This window comes from Caloenas nicobarica, chromosome 1, assembly GCF_036013445.1.
Source record: "Caloenas nicobarica isolate bCalNic1 chromosome 1, bCalNic1.hap1, whole genome shotgun sequence".
Classification (NCBI taxonomy): domain Eukaryota; kingdom Metazoa; phylum Chordata; class Aves; order Columbiformes; family Columbidae; genus Caloenas; species Caloenas nicobarica.
Window position 1 is genome coordinate 148,386,980 of NC_088245.1, and position 17,643 is coordinate 148,404,622.

The following is a 17,643-nucleotide window of genomic DNA, read 5'->3' on the forward strand; positions in this document are numbered from 1 at the left end:
CCCAGAAGATGCTGCTCCATCCTGTCTGATGTCCCTGAGCAGCAATAGAAGGGGCAATCCCTGTTTTCCAGGGCTGCCTCTGGCTCTCCTCAGCTCTCCCTCTTTCAAAACACAGAGTTTGAGTGACCCCTGCACAGATCATGTGGATTTAGTATGCAGCAAGACTCTCCCTATACCGATGTCTTCTCAGAAAACTCCCCACTGCAGGAAAAAAGTCTTATGTGCAAAACTTAGGTTCACCAAGTCTATACATTTGAGATTGGTTATGGAATAAGTTATGCTTCATAGTTTGCTGAGGACTATGGAAAAGAGAATAATATTCTGTAGAAATAAGAGTCTAAAAACCAGTCAAGCCAGTTAAATACAGGGTAATGTTTGCCTTTCAGGATTACAGCTTGTGCCATGACCATGAATAAATATGTGGAGGAAAATGTTTCTCAAAAATCCTATACGACAATAAAGTATTTCATGAAGATGCTGAGCAGTGTCAGTGAGACTTTAATCTTCATCTTCATGGGAGTGTCTACAGTTGGGAAGAACCATGAGTGGAACTGGGCCTTCGTTAGCTTCACCCTCCTTTTCTGTTTAATCTGGAGGGCACTGGGTAAGCAAGTTTTGGACTACATGTCAATATTCTGTGCAAGTTAAACTTTTAAACTCTTCTCAAGTAGAAAATGCCAAATTTAGACAGAGTCATATCAGCTTGCAGCATGGTCTTCTTATTCGCAGTGTGTCCTAGATAGTAGAGTCACCTTCCACCTTCCCCCAAAATGGAACCCAAAAATCAGTTCGGTCCTGATCCTGTCCCTCTAACATCCGAGGCAGTCTGCTTGTTAATCAGAGTACATGTATTTAACTAAACATTTACTTACAAAATAAGCAAATTTCGCTTAAAAGAATTAGCAGTTGTACAACAATTAAATGGGTTGCAGTGGGTTTTTTTAGATTTTTTTTTTAATTTCTATTTACTAGCTTTGAGATTTTCCCAGTCATTGGCATAGATAGCATCAAAACAGGAAATGCTGTAGTTGAAGTTTTGTTCAGGGACATATTGTGAAGAAAAAATTCCTATAAGAAACTGCTTGATCCCTCCTGAGTTTGCTGTAGTAGCTATTTTTCTTTTGGCTTGAGACCTAAATGCAGTTTCCTCTGTAATGATTCAGTCACTCCTTGTGTAAAGATGGCTCATGCTCTAATCTGCCTCTGCACCCCTACTTCCAGCTCCCAAATTTCCTTCCAGTGCAGAAATCTGAACTATTTTCCCTCCTGCACCTGCAACCCCATGATTAATACCTTATGCTGAAAAGCAGCCAGGCAGCCTGACTGCCCTCCAGCTCCTGACTCCCATGTTCCCTTCACCTGCCTTTATGCCCTTGTTCCAGTCTGCCACATTCCTGAAGCTTTTCCCTTTGGGACACCAGCATGCACTGGCATCTTCTCCCTCCATCCCCAGTCCTGCATCCTTCCTGTCTGTGCAAGTAAAGCTAAAGGAGTGAGTAAGAGTTTGCAGGATTCAAAGCACAGATCGATGAAGGTGACAAGCCAAAGCGTTCAAAAGCACCTCAAATCCTATTAAAAAAAATTAGAAGTCTTGTTCTCTACTGACAGAGAATTATTGCTGTTCTAGAGGTGTGGAGTCTATCAGATAGCTGGCTTGTGGAGATCAGTCAGCTGCTTCAGGTCCTAAATCCAGCAGACCTGAGGTGGTTATGTTTAAGATTACACTCCTTAGTCATTTTAAATTTTTCTTCAATGGTGTTTTCAAGCTGCTAAGTAACATTTCATTTCTTCAATAGTATATAAGTAAGAAGCAATTAAAAGTGTTTTAAAACAGATATTACCATTATGGGAGATTTATATGTAATTTAATTTCCCTTTTTTTCCTTCCTCCCTGTATTTCTTCTTTTTACCCTCAGGTGTTTTTGTTCTGACTCAGATCATTAATGTGTTTCGGACAATTCCTCTCACTTTTAAGGACCAATTTATTATTGCCTATGGAGGCCTCCGAGGAGCTATTTGTTTTTCACTTGTATTTCTGCTTCCTCCTGCTGTGTTTCCCAGGAAGAAATTGTTCATCACTGCTGTTATCGTGGTGATATTCTTTACTGTTTTCATTCAGGTAATGCTTTTCCTCTTCTGGACTTCTCCTTTCTCAGACGGGTTGTAAATAAGCAGTGGGTAGAAAAACAAATGTCCTAACCTACTAGAAGAAACATACTTGAAGATACTCTCCATGGTCATAGTTTAAAAAAAATGCTATGCAGACTGCAGGCAGGTAGCAGAAGTATGCCAGATACTAAGTACTCATGCTAACATATAAGTAGTATTAAGCGTTTAAGACCTAGTGAGGTTGGAGTAGAGATAAAAGATAATCTGGGTACAGCCCCAGCACTAATTCCTTGTTAGAGTAGTTTACGTTGTGCATTTATTCAGGAGTTCAGTGTTGGGTACAGTGCACATCGAGCAGGGGATGGAAGACACCGAGGGCACTGAGAGGTGAAGTGTTTGAGTCTGGGCATTGGGCAGTGATGCTGCAAGCTGGTTGGACATCCATCCAAAAGCACCAGGTGTGCGGAAGAACGTGAAGAACTTGTCTCTGGTAACAACCTGGCCATGGAGGCCTGGCCAAGAGTGACCAAGAGAGTGAGAAGTGACTGAAAGCAGCAAGATGTAGAGGTGGCCGAGCCCCTCAAATAAACGTGTCAGGCTAGGCATTATCCAGAGTGGTGTGAGAGATGTGAGAGGCTAGTATATGGAATTTCAGGTCTGTGGGAAAAAAAAAATTTTTTAGCCTGTCTTTTCCATGAATAAAGGTGCCATGGGAAGTAGCAAGTATCTGTGCTCATGCTTGGGAAAGGAGAGAAATGTGGCTGGAGCAGCTGGAGGTCAGGTAGTTGACCTTAGCATGTAAGCTGTGAAAACTGATTTTGAAGAATGGATTAATTTAAAATGTGGAGGTAAATGGAATGTGTTATGAAATGCAACATGGTTTACTAAATGGAAACCTGAGATCATTCTTTGATAAGGCAATTTATTTTCCAGAGTAATCTCCTCTAACTGGACTATTGTAAAATCTTCGGGGCAGGGGGCTACATAGGCAATTGTTAGCTTAACTGCTTGTTAAACTGAGGCTTAGATTGACATTAGAATGATTGTAAAGTGAATGAGGAAGGAGCTGACAGTTTCTTCTACAGAGGGAAATAGAAGCATATGGTCCTTTGGGTCAGAAAGGATCTCTGGGCGTCTCTGGTCCAAGCCTGTGCCCAAAGCAAGGTCACCTTCAAAGTTAGATCATGTTGCTTAGGTCCATGTCAGGTTGAGTTCTGAATATCTCAATGGATGGAGATTCTGCAGCCTCTCTGGGCACCTATTCCAGCATTCGACCACCCTGTTCAGATAACAGGCTGACGAGATGTTCTTAATGGAACTCCTCAAGTATGGTTCCTGGGGATGGTTTTGTTTAATATTCTCATTATTGACTATGGCACATAAACACAGGAGATTTTTGTTGTTGATGTTTCATGATGACAGACTCTGGAAGGTGTTCTCAGGGTGACAGTGTCTATCATGTAGAGAGATGAAAATAAGTGAGGGCAAATACAATAAACAGAATGAAATTTAATAGTAATACATGCAGAAGTGTTCTTACTAGGATTTTTTTTACTAGGGATTTGTCTTATGAAATGGGAGCCTTTCATTTGGAAAAAAAAAATTGAAAGGGAAAAAGGCATAGGTGTGCTAGTTGATAACGGGGCAGAGTTTAAGCCACTAGTGCAGTGGGGACAGAATAAAGTCCTGAGACAGGTATTTCCATCAGAGAATAGTGCCGTATTCTGGAGTGATCATAGGACTGGTAAGCCTGTCATGTGAAAGGACCAGGATGCCTTGGCCTTAGCAAAATGAAGAGGGAATATAATGACTGTTTATATGAAGGAGTGAACACCAGAGAAGGAGGGACACTGTTTAAACTAAAAAGACAAATGTTGGCACAAGAACAAAGTGGTACAAAGTGACCATGATGCAATTAAGAAGCAGCTTTATAATTATCAGAACAATGAGGTTCAGGATGAGTGTTCCAGTATGAGCAATGGGGCAAAGAAACCCAACTACTTTTAAGATAAAGCTTGATTCATTTATGAAAAGAAATATGTGACCTGGTTGTCTGTGGTCATACGGACTGATCTCAACACCATGAGAGATTCATTCCTCTCCCCTGTGCCAGTGCGTCTGTACAAATAAACAAATTATGTCAATTCTTCCACAAATAATTGTTCAAAACCATTATATCATTCAGGAACAGCCAAAACTTCTTGTTCTTTCTCTGAGAATAGTCAGGCAAGGACACATATTTACAAAGGTCATAGTGTCACGATCTTGAATAGCGATTTTAGTGCTACTGTTGACACATCTTTGAGTACCTGTTTTGGAAGTAATCACTAAAAAAGATGACTTTATATGTTTGCTTTGGAATGATGGCAGATCTGTTTATTAATTCAGAAAACAAGTGTTTTGTTTGGGTTTTTTTAATACATAACAGGACTGAAAAAAAAGTTTAAAAATACTGTGTTTGGGATGTGTCTTATTCCTGATGCCCCTATTGGACCTCTTAGCTCTAGGGAGCCCCTTCCTTCTGTTGCATTAGTGGAGTCTGTGTGCTGACAAGGACTTCATAGCTAAGTGCAACACCTGCTAATCACAAGAGTGAATTCACTGTTGTGATTATTGTGTCAGGCTGGACTTTGGGGTCAGGAAGGCAAAGGGGTATCCAGAGCTAACAAGGTATCCACAGCCATTTTCAGTGCTCTGACAGAAACAGAAAAGACTGAAAGGCTTTGTTTTTTCTTGATGTTTATGGAAAAAAAACCCACCCAGAACTATTTGCCTTTTTTTTTTTTCTTCACAGGGAATAACAATTCGCCCACTGGTGGAGTTTCTTGACGTCAAAAGGTCAAATAAAAAGCAGCCTGCTGTCAGTGAAGAAATTTATAACAGGGTATGTTGCAGCTTCACTGTCACAAATGACACCCTTGTATAAGTGAAATTCTTAGTGGCTTTCAGTAAGACAAGGATTCAGCATATAGTATTACAGGAAGGCACACATGCTTTTAGATTTCTTTTTGATAGGTGTTATAAGCACAATAACTGTAAAGTTTATATTTAGCCTTTGGCGATTACCCAAATTAGCATTATTACGTATCATTATTTTGGAATCTTCACTTTCTTGATTGTTCATCTCTTGAGGAAAATTATCCTTCTGTAGTTTGTTTCACATATGAGATATGTGTTATTTTAGAACTTGGCTACATTAGGAAACCTTTGCCAATTTAATTATATTACATTTGAGTAAGTCTAATTAAACAAATGCAAATTCCTCCTAAACGCACTCTTAAATTTACTTAAATCTCACATCATCAGCCTCTTTATGGATTCATATTTGGTACATGTGTATCTCCAATTATTGCAGTTTATTAGCCATGCATATTCTTGAATGCATTTCTCTTGCAGCATTCCTGTGGCAGGTGGTTTGAAATGCCAAAGATGAGGAATAATAAGGGCCACATTCAGCAAGGAAGTCAAACTAAGCATCTAAAAGTCCATCCTTTTAGAGCTTATCCTTTGGACATATCTACCAGGATTTCCCCCTGAGTTTGAGAGCCCCCTACTATGGTACTTCAGTTAAGAACAAATGAGCTGCCTTTGGGGATCAAGCGAGAACCTGGCTGAACTGATTCACTCTTTTGTAATTCCTAATAGGCCGAGGAACAGTGTGTTTCTAATACTAGGTGATTAGGATGCTTCGAGGTGAGGCTACACCACAGTTCCTTAAAATAGGAGCTCAGGACCTGATACTGGGTATCTCAGCTCTGTCCAGTGCATACCGAGGGGGTCGATGCTGATGTGGGGAGCTGCTGCCCGCTCAGGCTCTCTCCTCCACAAAGGCATACCTGGTTCACCGTGACGCCTGGGGAAGTCCCTGGAGAAGTCCTAAGCATAGCCGTGAGTGGTTAGGGAATTTAAAAGAAGTGAGAATATGGGAAAAACCTTCAGATTCAGGCAGGTGCTCAGCAAGATTGACGTTGAGGAAATTAGCAACTAACTTCTGTCCTTTTGGGGCTGTGAGCTAAAGAAGCTCCAGGGGAACAAAGCAGAGTCTGTCTCAGTTTGGTTAGACTCCATTTAGTTAAACTGAAGCATCACCCTGAATTCTGACTAGACATTTCTGTTTTAAAGTAACTTAGAACTTAGAAACTAATATACATGAGGGCAAGCCAAGGGATGTCTATAAGTTCGTGTAATGAACCAACATTTCTCCTTTAGTTCTTTGACCACGTGAAGACTGGAATTGAAGATGTGTGTGGACACTGGGGTCACAACTTTTGGAGAGATAAGTAAGAATGGCATTTAAAACTGTTATACAGGAAAGGCTGAACTGGCTCAGCAGCAGCAAGCGAAGGTTGTTGGGCATCATATTTCATTTTCAGCACTTTATTCTTGAAAGTGAATGGTTGTTTTTAGAATGTGTGGGTTACAAAGGCAAAGCAGCAAAACAATGTCTTTTTACTAAACCGCAAGCAAGTAGAACAAAATCGCCAGCTGGGAAGTAATGCAGCCCTTTGATCCCAGGGTACAGGATTGTACCTTCTAAGGGTGTGTATCATCTCCCTGTTCCTGACTGTTTCAGAGCATTTCCTCTATGCCTGCTGAGCCTTTCATCCCATCTGGCTTTCCTCCTGCAAATTGTACGTCTCTCTGGTGTTAAGTGAAGGATTAGTTCCGTATTTGATGGGAAACATACAAAAGCTTTGGGGCTTTCTCTAGAAACATCAAGGCACTAGCTGATGTGAGGTGCATGAGAGATCCTGAGGGCAGGCAGCTCCACACTTTTTGATGGTATTATTTAAGACTGAGTGTCAGTTAAGAAGATTACCACTGGCAATACCTGAATAATTCATGTTTTCAGTTTAGCTGCTGAATCTTCATCATCACTGGTTTCGATCTAACGCCTTTTTCTCAGCAGCACATTCTTTTACACCCAAATCCTTTAGACCCAAAGCGTGGTCATTGCTCACCTGTGTTCTAATCACTGCTCCAACAGGAATTTAAGTGTTTTCTACAAAGAGGAATAGCACCAGCAGGAAGGGCTGAAAAGAGCCCTCTCCCGATGACTTGGGGGCATGACAGTGAGAACACTCTCCTGACAGGTGAATGACATGGAGACAACTTTCTTTTACTCAACCTGGTTCTTCTCCAGTGTGTGTGAGAACTTTTAACAGTTATGGAGCAAAGGAGAGAGTCCTACCTCTTCATGACCTTCAGAAACATTTTTTACCTGAATTCAAGATTAATTTCAGAATGGCTGGAGTGCAAAATATTTTCTAACAAACAAAATCACCCCAGCTGTAATCAATATTTTTTCGCTAAGCGTCCAAGAGGGTTGCAGTTGCTTCAGAGGAAAGGAGAAATTCCAGAGATTTAAAAAAGTAAGCTAAAATTTCAAAGAAAAAGCAGCCGGTGCAGATTTAGACTTCTTATTTGTTATTACAGTAAATATTTAATGTTCTCTTTGTCACAATGAAAATGGAGAATTAAAAATAATATTTTCTAATAACACAGAATACCTAAAAGTGAAAAGTTACTATTAGGGAGGCTGTCCATTAACGTATTAACCAAAACATAGGTTAAGTCTGTCTATCTGAAGAAAAGATGAACTTGACCATTTATTGTGTTACTCATGTTTTTAATATGAACAGACAAATTCCCAGGGAATAAACTCCTTCGCAATTGCCTTAGCTACGGTATATTGGCTTTTCTTAACCATGCACAGTAAAAATTAACTGGTTGGGTTGTTTTGCCTCATGTACAGGTTTAAAAAGTTTGACAATAAATACCTACGAAGACTTCTAATCCGGGAGAACCAGCCCAAATCCAGCATTGTTTCTTTATACAAGAAGCTGGAAATAAAACATGCCATTGAGATGGCAGAGAGTGGAATGATAAGCAAGGTCCCTTCGTCGGTGTCTCTCAGGTAAGCAAGTGATGCCAGCATGGCTGAGAATTTTGGCTGGGTCACTTAATTTATTTCCCAGCCCAGTCTGTAGGCAGGATAATCACTTTGACTTAGGACATATTGTGTCCAAATGTCACCTGAACAGTAAGAGGACACAAACCAAGAGTGTTTTACTTGCAGCTCACACACAAAGTGCTCGGTGAGCTGTGCTTGTCTGGAGCGTGTGGTTTTTTATAAGGGCAACTGCTCATGGGAACATGTAGAGCAGAGCTGGATTTGAACCAGTGTCTGCACATCTGCTGCAAATAGCTATGGGGGAAGCCTGAGGGGCATTTTCAAAAGTACCTTTAATGAAATTTACAATTTAATGTAATCTATATCAAATTTTGGAGGCTGAGTTTTGAGCCTTACCACTGGCTCAAATGAGATCAAGGTTTCATTCCTACACGTTACATTTTTACCTGTTCCTCTGTTGATTTGAAATGTTGTTTTGAAATGTTTCCAACACCAACAAAGGAAATAGTTCAAATGTAATTCCCAATCATAAAAATAATATTCTTTCTGTCTCTCTCTTTCTTCTATTTTCTGGTTTTTATTCTGCCACAGTGAATATCATGAAGGAAAAATAAAGCCACTTTCTCCCACTGAAATGGAAAACATGCGAGAAATATTAACCAAGAATCTCTACCAAATACGACATCGAGTAAGGATGAAGTTTTGCATACTTAAATATCCCACTACTCTTTGAATATACTGATTACCTTCCTAACATATCTTTGGGCTAGTGCAGCATCTACTGTAACATAGCATCATAATTAATGTTGCTATTTACTTCTATTGCCTGTGAATCTATATCCTATCACATGTACAGAAACGTGTTCATACTCCTTTATGTAAATAGCTTCCTTGATCTTATACTATGGATAAAGATTAATGTTCTTGTTTTATATTATCTGCAATATACTTTAAAAAGATCATCAATTCAAATTCAACCCAACATTGTCTCACTTATATTAGTATTTTGGTCACTTCATGATATGGGATTAGATTTCCCATTTGCCTCCAGTTGTGAAGTTGTTTGTATTAAAAGCAGAGGTGATGAGCTGGAAAAACAATGAAATAAAAGCAAAAGGACATTTCACATTTACTCTCCTGTGGCTAAGTAGTTTGAATGTCTCAGCCCTTGGAAAACCTTCAAAAGTGGAGCAAGCTTCAGCTTGCTGGAGGTAAAAATGACTTCCCCCTAGGTGATTCATCTTATCACTTTCAAATATGTGTCCTCTGTTGACATATTGACTGAGTTAGTACAATGTGGAGGTAAACACTGTATTAAGCCAACTTTTTCCAATTTATCTTTCATTATAAACATCAGCAGGTTAAAAAAAAAAAGCAAGTCCTTGTGAAGTAAATGACTAAAAAAATACTGGCATAATTACTGCCCTTGTTCTTAATCATCTTTGATATGATTTTGTTCAGAAGGATTTATGATGCTTATTAAAATGTTAAAGCAAAAAGACGGTTTTGCACTGTTCTTATAGTTCAGCACATTTGACATTGTGCTTTTCAGAGTCTAACTACTGCTTTTACATTTCAGACAATGTCATATAACCGACATAGCTTGGCTGCAGATGCAAACGAAAAGCAGGCCAAAGAAATTCTCATTCGTCGTCGGCACAGCCTTAGGGAGAGCCTGAGGAAAACTAACAGCCTGTCAAGAGAAAGACCGGTACTTACATTTTAGTTGTTTTACAGAAAACAGTTCTTTGTAGCTAAATGTCATGCAGAAAAAAATCTTCTGAAATTCAGAAAAAGATAAATCCTGAATTTGGAAGACATCTGCACATCAAATGTTACATACCTTGAATTGCACACATGGAACTCTTAATTTGCGTTGATCCCTTCAGGAAAGCTTCAGTCTTGTAGTGGGGGTGGGATCTGCTGCCACAATTTTATCTTGGAGGGGCTGAACAGGCTCCATACAGAATATACTTCTAAGAGATGGTCAGTATTTTCATGAAGTGTGGATGATCGAGGTAAAAAATTACTTTGAGACAGGCAGACTACTTACAACATGCTTCAAATTTGGGAAAGAGGAGAGCTTTTGATCAAGTCAGTCAGGTTGAGTTCTTAATTTGAAAAATGTTGTGGGTTCTTTAGTATTCATAAAATGTAGTCAGGACTTCAGGTTTTGACCCAGAATTGGAAAAACCCCTCCACCTAGAAGAAATGGCATGGCATGATGACATTTGGCTCTCTGAGGCAATCCTGCAATACCTTCATTATAAACTTTGGACCATATTTGACAGACATGCTGATTCAGCAGGAAAGCTGATCCCACAAATCATCTTGCCACTTTAGGTGCTGGGGAAATTACTCATCCTATAAATATGCATTTTCATGTAACATGAATACTTAGTGACTGCTGCCATCATTGATACAGTTGTCCTTCAGCAGCTGAGGCTGGAATGGTGTCTCCAATAAGTGCTATGTCTCATTTGTGATCATTACCACAGCTACTATGCCATTAACTCTAACATTTTTACCCTCTCAAGCACAGTTACATATGTTGCCTTTGTCATACAAATAATTTATTTACTAGGTGCAATAATGAAGAGACTTTGCAGGATTGAGACTTTTTTGGGGCAGGGAAACAGGGTGTCTGACAGCTTTTTAAAACGCACAGGCTGTGATTTTTAAAAATAATTATCCTTGGGTAAATTCACCACAGAGGGAAGCGTAGTGGTCCTGAGCAGGACAAAAATATCCAAAGAAGAAAAATGTCTCATGGAAAATAAATTTCCTTTCAGGTTCCCTTTCAGTGTGCAACAGTGAATGGTACAAGCAGGGGAGAGCTGGTAGACTGTAAAGGTTTTAAAAAGTCTTTGTAACAAATGTAAGAAAGGATGCTCTTGAGAAATTTTTGAATTTTAAAAAAGAGCAACCTGTTCGGGAAAGTACCTGTCATTATTCCAGGAAGTGTGAGATGTGCTCTGCACCCAGGACCTTTAGAGCTTAGTCCTGGGAAAACAAGGATTTTAATGCCCTGAACTGGTAAATGATCACACTGGTGCCTAACTTCCCCAGCAACTTCAGCGTGACTAGTCAACTGTATAAAGTCACTTATATGTATAAAGTGCTTGCAAGATCAGAATACAAATTAGTTCATGTGCTCGAGCTTCAGTCACAACCAAATTTTTGCAGCTGACTAATAAAATGTTCCAGACTGGAGCTGCATGAAGTGATGCTTGCAGCATTTGCCTTCCTTAGGAAAACCTGTACAGCTAAGGCTGAGGTTAGAGAGCTTACATTTTTTAACTTCCATCTTAGAGGGCATATCACTAGGCTTTGCTGTGATTAAGCTGCTTGAGATTACTCAGTCTTTACCTTTATTAGCAGAGATCTCAGCCATCAATAAGCGTTAACTTGAGTGTGTAGTAAAAGATCACATATTAGCTAATCCCAAACTACTCTCCAACCCTTTAGCTACATAAGCCCGTTCAAATCTCAGTTGCCTATCTTAAAATACATTATGCAAGTACTTCAGTCTGCAGTGACTTAACATTTATTTCTTTGCACAGGCTCCTGCAAATACAAAAAGATTTCTTTCACTTCCTAAAAACACTAAACTCCCAGAGAAACTACGAGTGAGAAATAAAACATCTTCAAGAGGTAATGAAAACATTTCTGCTGTCTCTTACTGTGCTGCCCTAATTTTGCCAATGTAGAAGGAATTTCTAGGGATGACATACAGAAATCAGCATACTCATTTTCAAATACATATTAAATGTTTTGTGTTCACATGCTTTCATTCTAGAGTTAATACCTTCATAGCATATTTCAAGGTGTTGAATATTTATCAGGAGTCTTACGGCATTCAAAGCAATAGGTCCGAAAGCAGTTATTTGAGTGTAGAGAAATGTCGCAGCAGGAGAGTCTCATGGGGCTTTTCCAGTTCAAATGCTGAAGCGGCGCAGTCGTCACAGCACATCTCCTCAACACCGCCATGGCTCATTCTGTTTGTCTTTGTTCCATACTGTCCAGATCCCCCTTTTGGTTTATATGGTTTCTTTTCTCTTTGGGGTCAGGGTAGAGGACACTGCCCTGAGAACCAAACCAGAGAGGAAAGTGAGGACATCTGATTTATAGATCTTATGAAGAACTTCTCAAAATGCTGTGGTTTGCAACCAAAATGTCAATTATTTTTCTGCTGAATCTCACAAATGTTTCATACTGGAGTTCTTGAATTCTAAACAAACAAACAAAAATCTGGAGAAAGACAACCATTTGATGTGAAAACTTTGGCCAGTTCTATATACTAATTTGATTATTACCTTACCATGCTCAGGAGCATTCCCTTTTGTACCAAGCAGCCATCCAGGTCTCTTCTTGGGAAGATTAAATCTCTGCACAATCACTAAAATGTCCTGATCCCCATCCCAATTAGTTTCCTACTCTTCCAGATCAATTCAGCAATAGACCATGGTTTTGTTTGTTAATAATTATGTCTTTGCTCTCTTGAATGTAGGATCCCTTTTATTCTGTAGCTACGTCTGCAGAGGTCACCTACTGTCACCTAGAATTAAAGAGAAAATGTGCCTCCAGATTATTCAATTGTCAAGAGATATATTATTTGACATATTTGGGGGGGGGAAGCCTGAAAACATAGTCTGATGAAGACCTTCCTTGACATATAATTATCTGGGTGAATGGACAATTATGTGGTGATACATTTTGCTGACTCCTTCCTCACCTTTTTAAAAGAAATAACATGTAGGCTACTAATGGAAGTTGTTCTTATGACAGTTGAACAGTACAAAATTCTTTTCTTTAATATCTTTAAAACATTGAATCTGACATAGCTCTAAGAACAAATCTGAGTCGTTCATAAATGATTATTAAAATTATTATCAAATGACAGAAGTGTGCTAATTTTGATTAAGACATTACTCAATTTGATGGAAGTCTGTTGGGGGAAAGGTATGCACATCCAGAATGTATGTATACACCCAGAATGTGTATGTATACACATCTGGAATGTTTCTAGCTTTGTTTACCTGATAGTGATCATTTAAGAGTATTCCCTGAATGATTACGCCAGCTTTCCCTTGACCATCTTCTACCCTGCTGTGAGGGACAGAATGAGCCTGCGGCACTTGCAACCTGTGAGAATTGACCTGTGGATTTTCTTTGATATCTGACATTCAAGAATATTAAGGATGGGATGTTTCCTCCCGTCTGTTCATTGACCTTGGGAGATCCTTTGCTTGGGGAAGTATTGACGCTCCTTTTCCAAAGTCAAGTTTCTAGAGCCCCTCAGATTAGATTCCATGGGATGTGAGGGGAAAAAAAATCTCATTTCTGTATCCTACTTGGAAATCAGCAGGAACTAGAGCCCAAGTAGCTAAGAGAGAGACAGGTTTTTCTAAATCCAAAGGCAGAACTGGGGAAATGGCAACTCAAACAGCGTGGCACTCGGTGATTAAGGAGCAGCTGAGCGAGGGCTTTCTAAAAATCACAGTTTTTAGGGGAGGGGAGTTTGTAAGTCAAATCTATCCTTGTTCCTGGCAGAGTTAAGTGTCTCTTACTGGGTCTAATCAGAAGGCACTGAATTTAGGAAACACAGGGAAACTTTCCTCTATGGCTGCTAGTCCTCAATCTGCTGTTATTCAGATATTCCTGAAACAGTAATATTCTGCACCTAAAATTTTAATTTTGTTTTCAATTAACAGTGGGTGACAGCAGTGACTCTGAGATGGATGCCACTACCACGGTGCTCAATCTAAGACCCAGAGCAGGGAAGATCTTGAGAGACCAGAGACCGAGGCAGCAGAGGCCACCACCTGAGTTTAGGGTGGAGTGGAAGAACGAAGTTGACGGGAGCCAGGATGGCCGAGGAGAGCAGCAGGAGCCGAGCACCTTGCCTCAGCCATCCGTTGGGTTCAGGCAGCCACTGCTGACGAGACCAAGATTTGGCACTTTGAGCAGGGAAGATTTGACTGCAGACCACGGGTCAGCAAGACCTGTCCCACCACCACGGTTAGTTAGGCAAGCGTCGCAAGGGGAAAGGCAGAGAAATAAGTCTGAGAACCAGCCGTACTGAACGCAGCAAAAAGAGAGCTATTGGTAATGAAATGTGGATATATCGAATGAGGATTCTAAACTATCTGATCAGACTGTGGGATCCATTAAAAACAAAACAAAACCAAGCCTCAGTGTGGATCTAACCACTTCCATTTGGGTGAAGTCAATACCATTAACTAAGTGAAAGGAATACTGGAGCAATTGAAAAGCTGAAGACATAAAAAAAGAAAAAAGAAAAAAAAAAGAAAACCTCTTTTATAAATAACTTACGGCAATGCTTTAATTACATTATTTCCACTATTAAGATAGGATGGAAATGTGCCTTATCACATCATCTCTTGTGGAACCAAGTCATGCAGGTTCAATACCCAGTTATCCATTTAAAATATTCACTGAAAGTCCAGTGACGAATGGGTTCTTAAAAAAATTCTGTATCATTTCAGATTTTATTTATAACCAAATACTTGTTTTAACCAGAGCTTTAATATAAGTAACACTGAAAATTGCACAATGCACCTATCATATAGACTTTGTAAGAAGAATAAATATATTGCTGAAGCCCAATTTGTTTGAAGAGCTGTGGTGCAGAAAAAGAGGGAAAAGGAACAAGCTGTAGAAGCAGAATTGCAAATACAATTTACAGAGTGGAGCTGCAACAGAAACAAGACCTGAATTGCTTGAATTTTTGCTTTCTGAATTTTTGGCAATATGTTACCTTTGAAAGGTACTGAGGATTACAAAGGAAGTCTGAATTACCTTGACTTTCACTGACATCAACAAGAGCTGAGAGCACCTAGCAGGACATCAGAAGCCCTCAAAAGAGAAAACCTCAAGCGAATAAATGACATTCTTATTCAAAATTGCTTTTTGCACCTTAGTTTCAGGGTTGCAGTGCAAACACAGCAGTAGAATAGTTGCAGAGCGCTGCACATACACAAAGCGAGCAGTCTCCTGTTTGAGTCAGGGACCACGGAGATTCAAGAAAGCTCGCTCACTCATGCTTGTGACCCTGGTCAACTTGTTTTGCTTTTGTTTCCTCATCTGTAAAAGGGGAAAGATAATCTTTTCTTTGTCTGAGCTATGCACTCCAAGGAACAAAAATGTTCCATCTAATTTGTTTGTACAGAAAAGTAGCACAGCAGAGCCCTGGAATCAGTTGAAGTCACTGTGCACCTTAATAACACCCGTAAGAAACACAGACTTCTTCAGCCCAGCATAAATGGCTGTCATCTGAGAGCATGTGGGAAGGGAGGGTGCATTAAAATAAATGATACATAACCGTAGCTCTCAGGAATTTGCACTTTCTGTCCCACTTAATTTGTCTTAAGTTTTGAGCTTGCTTTAGCACAAATAGACATTTCAGCACAATGCAGAAATAATTTTCATCCTACTTGTTACAAGATTGATAACTTTCATTGAAGAATGTACACTGTGAAATCATAACTTCTCTTTTTCATTAGCACATTTCTAAATCTGTGGGCAATAAGATTTTTTTTTTATTTAAGCTTGTTTTGAAAGAACTATTAAAATCAGAATTTCCTTTAAAAATCACGGGCTGTATTTCTTTCAAAGTTTTGCGGGCAGGGTTAATAAATTGGTTTTATAAATGGGGATTAAGACTATCTTTCTTCTAACAGGTTTTCCAAAATATTTATTTCACGTGTGCATTTGAAATGTTAAACCTTTCTAAACTCTTATTGGCACAGGTCTTTTAGTCTTTTTCCTCTGTTGCAGTTATGGAAGTTTCTGCTGTGTGTCAAATGCAAAGTTTAAGGTGCAGAGGGATGGCAATGTGAATCCTAGAAATCTCAGTCATCAAATGTTCATATGAATAACATGATTTTTATGGAAGGCAATACTTAGCTATCCTTTAATGATCATCTCTTGTTTGGAAATAAAACTTGGTTCAAATAGAGCCAGCAAGCTTTAAAAACAAATTTGATTTTTTCTTTCAACAGGAAAATATGTTTCATCAGTAAAACTGTCAGCAAGTACTCTGTCACTGCGTTATTGGGATCATGTTTGAAATAGAAAAAAGCCTTGAGTTTGAATTTGAATTTCAGTTTTGAAACCACGTTCTCCTTGCAGATCAGGCTGTTTACATTAAGTGTTTTATATCAGGCCCATCTGAAATCTGACCAAAGAAATAAATATATATTAAATGTTGCACATTAATATTTAGTTTACTCCCTGTGGAGCTTTCTCTTCCATGTGCTGGTAATGATCAAGCGATTGGCTTGTATCTAGGGAAAGCTGCCCTTTTTTTTTTTTTTGGCACAGTTGTTTTAAATACTGAACATAGGTTTCAGGAACCTTACTGCTCTGCTGGTTGTCTGTTAGTACAGTGAATGCTCAGATCATTGGTATTTAGACTGGGTGCCTCACAGTACAAGCACATCAAATTGGAGGTCATTTATATGAAATATGATCTTAAGTTCTTGGTGCTTCAAAACATGCTAGCACGTTGTTACCTTTCCAAAGCACTTTGAGATACAAGCATCAAGGCAGATCTCTAGCACAGTTACACTGCTAAGTAGAATCAGAAATCTCCTGGGACTCTGTCACCTCTCAAGTGCTTGCGCCCTTCCTCACTCCTGCTCCTCCCACCCTTTTCAGGTGCTTTTCTACTACTGCTGGGTCAGACTCTCATCACCTCTGGGAACTGCTTTCCTGGGTGTTCTCCTTTTCAGTAGCAATGACAGCAAGCAGGTGTCACACGCTGTATCCCAGGTAGCTAGCTCCTTTTGCTCTGGTTTGGTTCAGAGGTTTGCCTTTCCTTATCTCTTCTTTTATTTTCCTGCAAAGGAAAAACATGTTCAGTAGCACTTTTTGATCTTTCTAAAAAGCCCATCTAATTATAAGTAGCAGAGGAGACTTTTTCTTCATGTTGTATCAGTTTGTCTGCTGGAGAATGAAATGCCAAATAAATCTGTCCTCGAGCACCATCTGATGGGGAAAGTCATGTATTGACTGGGGACATGTTTTTTACTTTGTCAGGAAACCTCATCTTCAGCAGTGACTGGGAAACATGCCAAGTTCACATGCAAACTTTTTGTTTCCAGCTGGACTCTCCCTAGTACACTCTGTAGTATTGATATTTTACTGCCTTGGTGAGGAAGCACAATGCCCAGTTGTCCAGTTTTAGGGACAGCAAGAAAATATGTATGTTACACTGTGAATTAGGGTTTTCTGAGAATTTCTTGGCCCCTTTAGCTGCTCAGAGGCCTATAAATACAAAGGATAAGAAAGGATATTTACCAAGGGCTAGAGAGTAGATAGACACCCAGTTATCTGTTTTAAGCAGCTATTTGAAAGAGAAAATTAGAATAATTTGCCATAAGAGGCAAAATTTTAAGGGCTGTCCTACTTGGTACTAAATTATAATGCAAGCTCCACTGAAACCACAGGTGTTCAACAAAAGAAAACCATGCTGCATAACAATTTAGAAACTTGAAAATATCTTTCTCCACTAAAGCCACGTAGAAATCACATAAAGAAACCAAGTTAAAAATTTATTAATAGCCAAAATGCTGTTGTGAAGAGTATCTTGAGGT

The 17,643-nt window shown here is 39.4% G+C and overlaps 1 protein-coding gene across 1 annotated transcript in view; it reads left to right on the forward strand.

The window, feature by feature from the left end:
* SLC9A2 (solute carrier family 9 member A2) overlaps positions 1-16,006 on the forward strand; it is a 34,397-nt gene extending 18,391 nt beyond the window's left edge. Inside the window, exons 4-12 of the mRNA XM_065658421.1 lie at positions 387-604; positions 1,917-2,119; positions 4,904-4,993; positions 6,319-6,389; positions 7,865-8,026; positions 8,615-8,711; positions 9,603-9,734; positions 11,587-11,677; positions 13,738-16,006. Coding sequence (XP_065514493.1) covers positions 387-604; positions 1,917-2,119; positions 4,904-4,993; positions 6,319-6,389; positions 7,865-8,026; positions 8,615-8,711; positions 9,603-9,734; positions 11,587-11,677; positions 13,738-14,108 — 1,435 coding nt within the window. The 3' untranslated portion in view covers positions 14,109-16,006. The remainder of the gene's footprint in view (positions 1-386; positions 605-1,916; positions 2,120-4,903; positions 4,994-6,318; positions 6,390-7,864; positions 8,027-8,614; positions 8,712-9,602; positions 9,735-11,586; positions 11,678-13,737) is intronic.
* Positions 16,007-17,643: the final 1,637 nt, after the last annotated feature.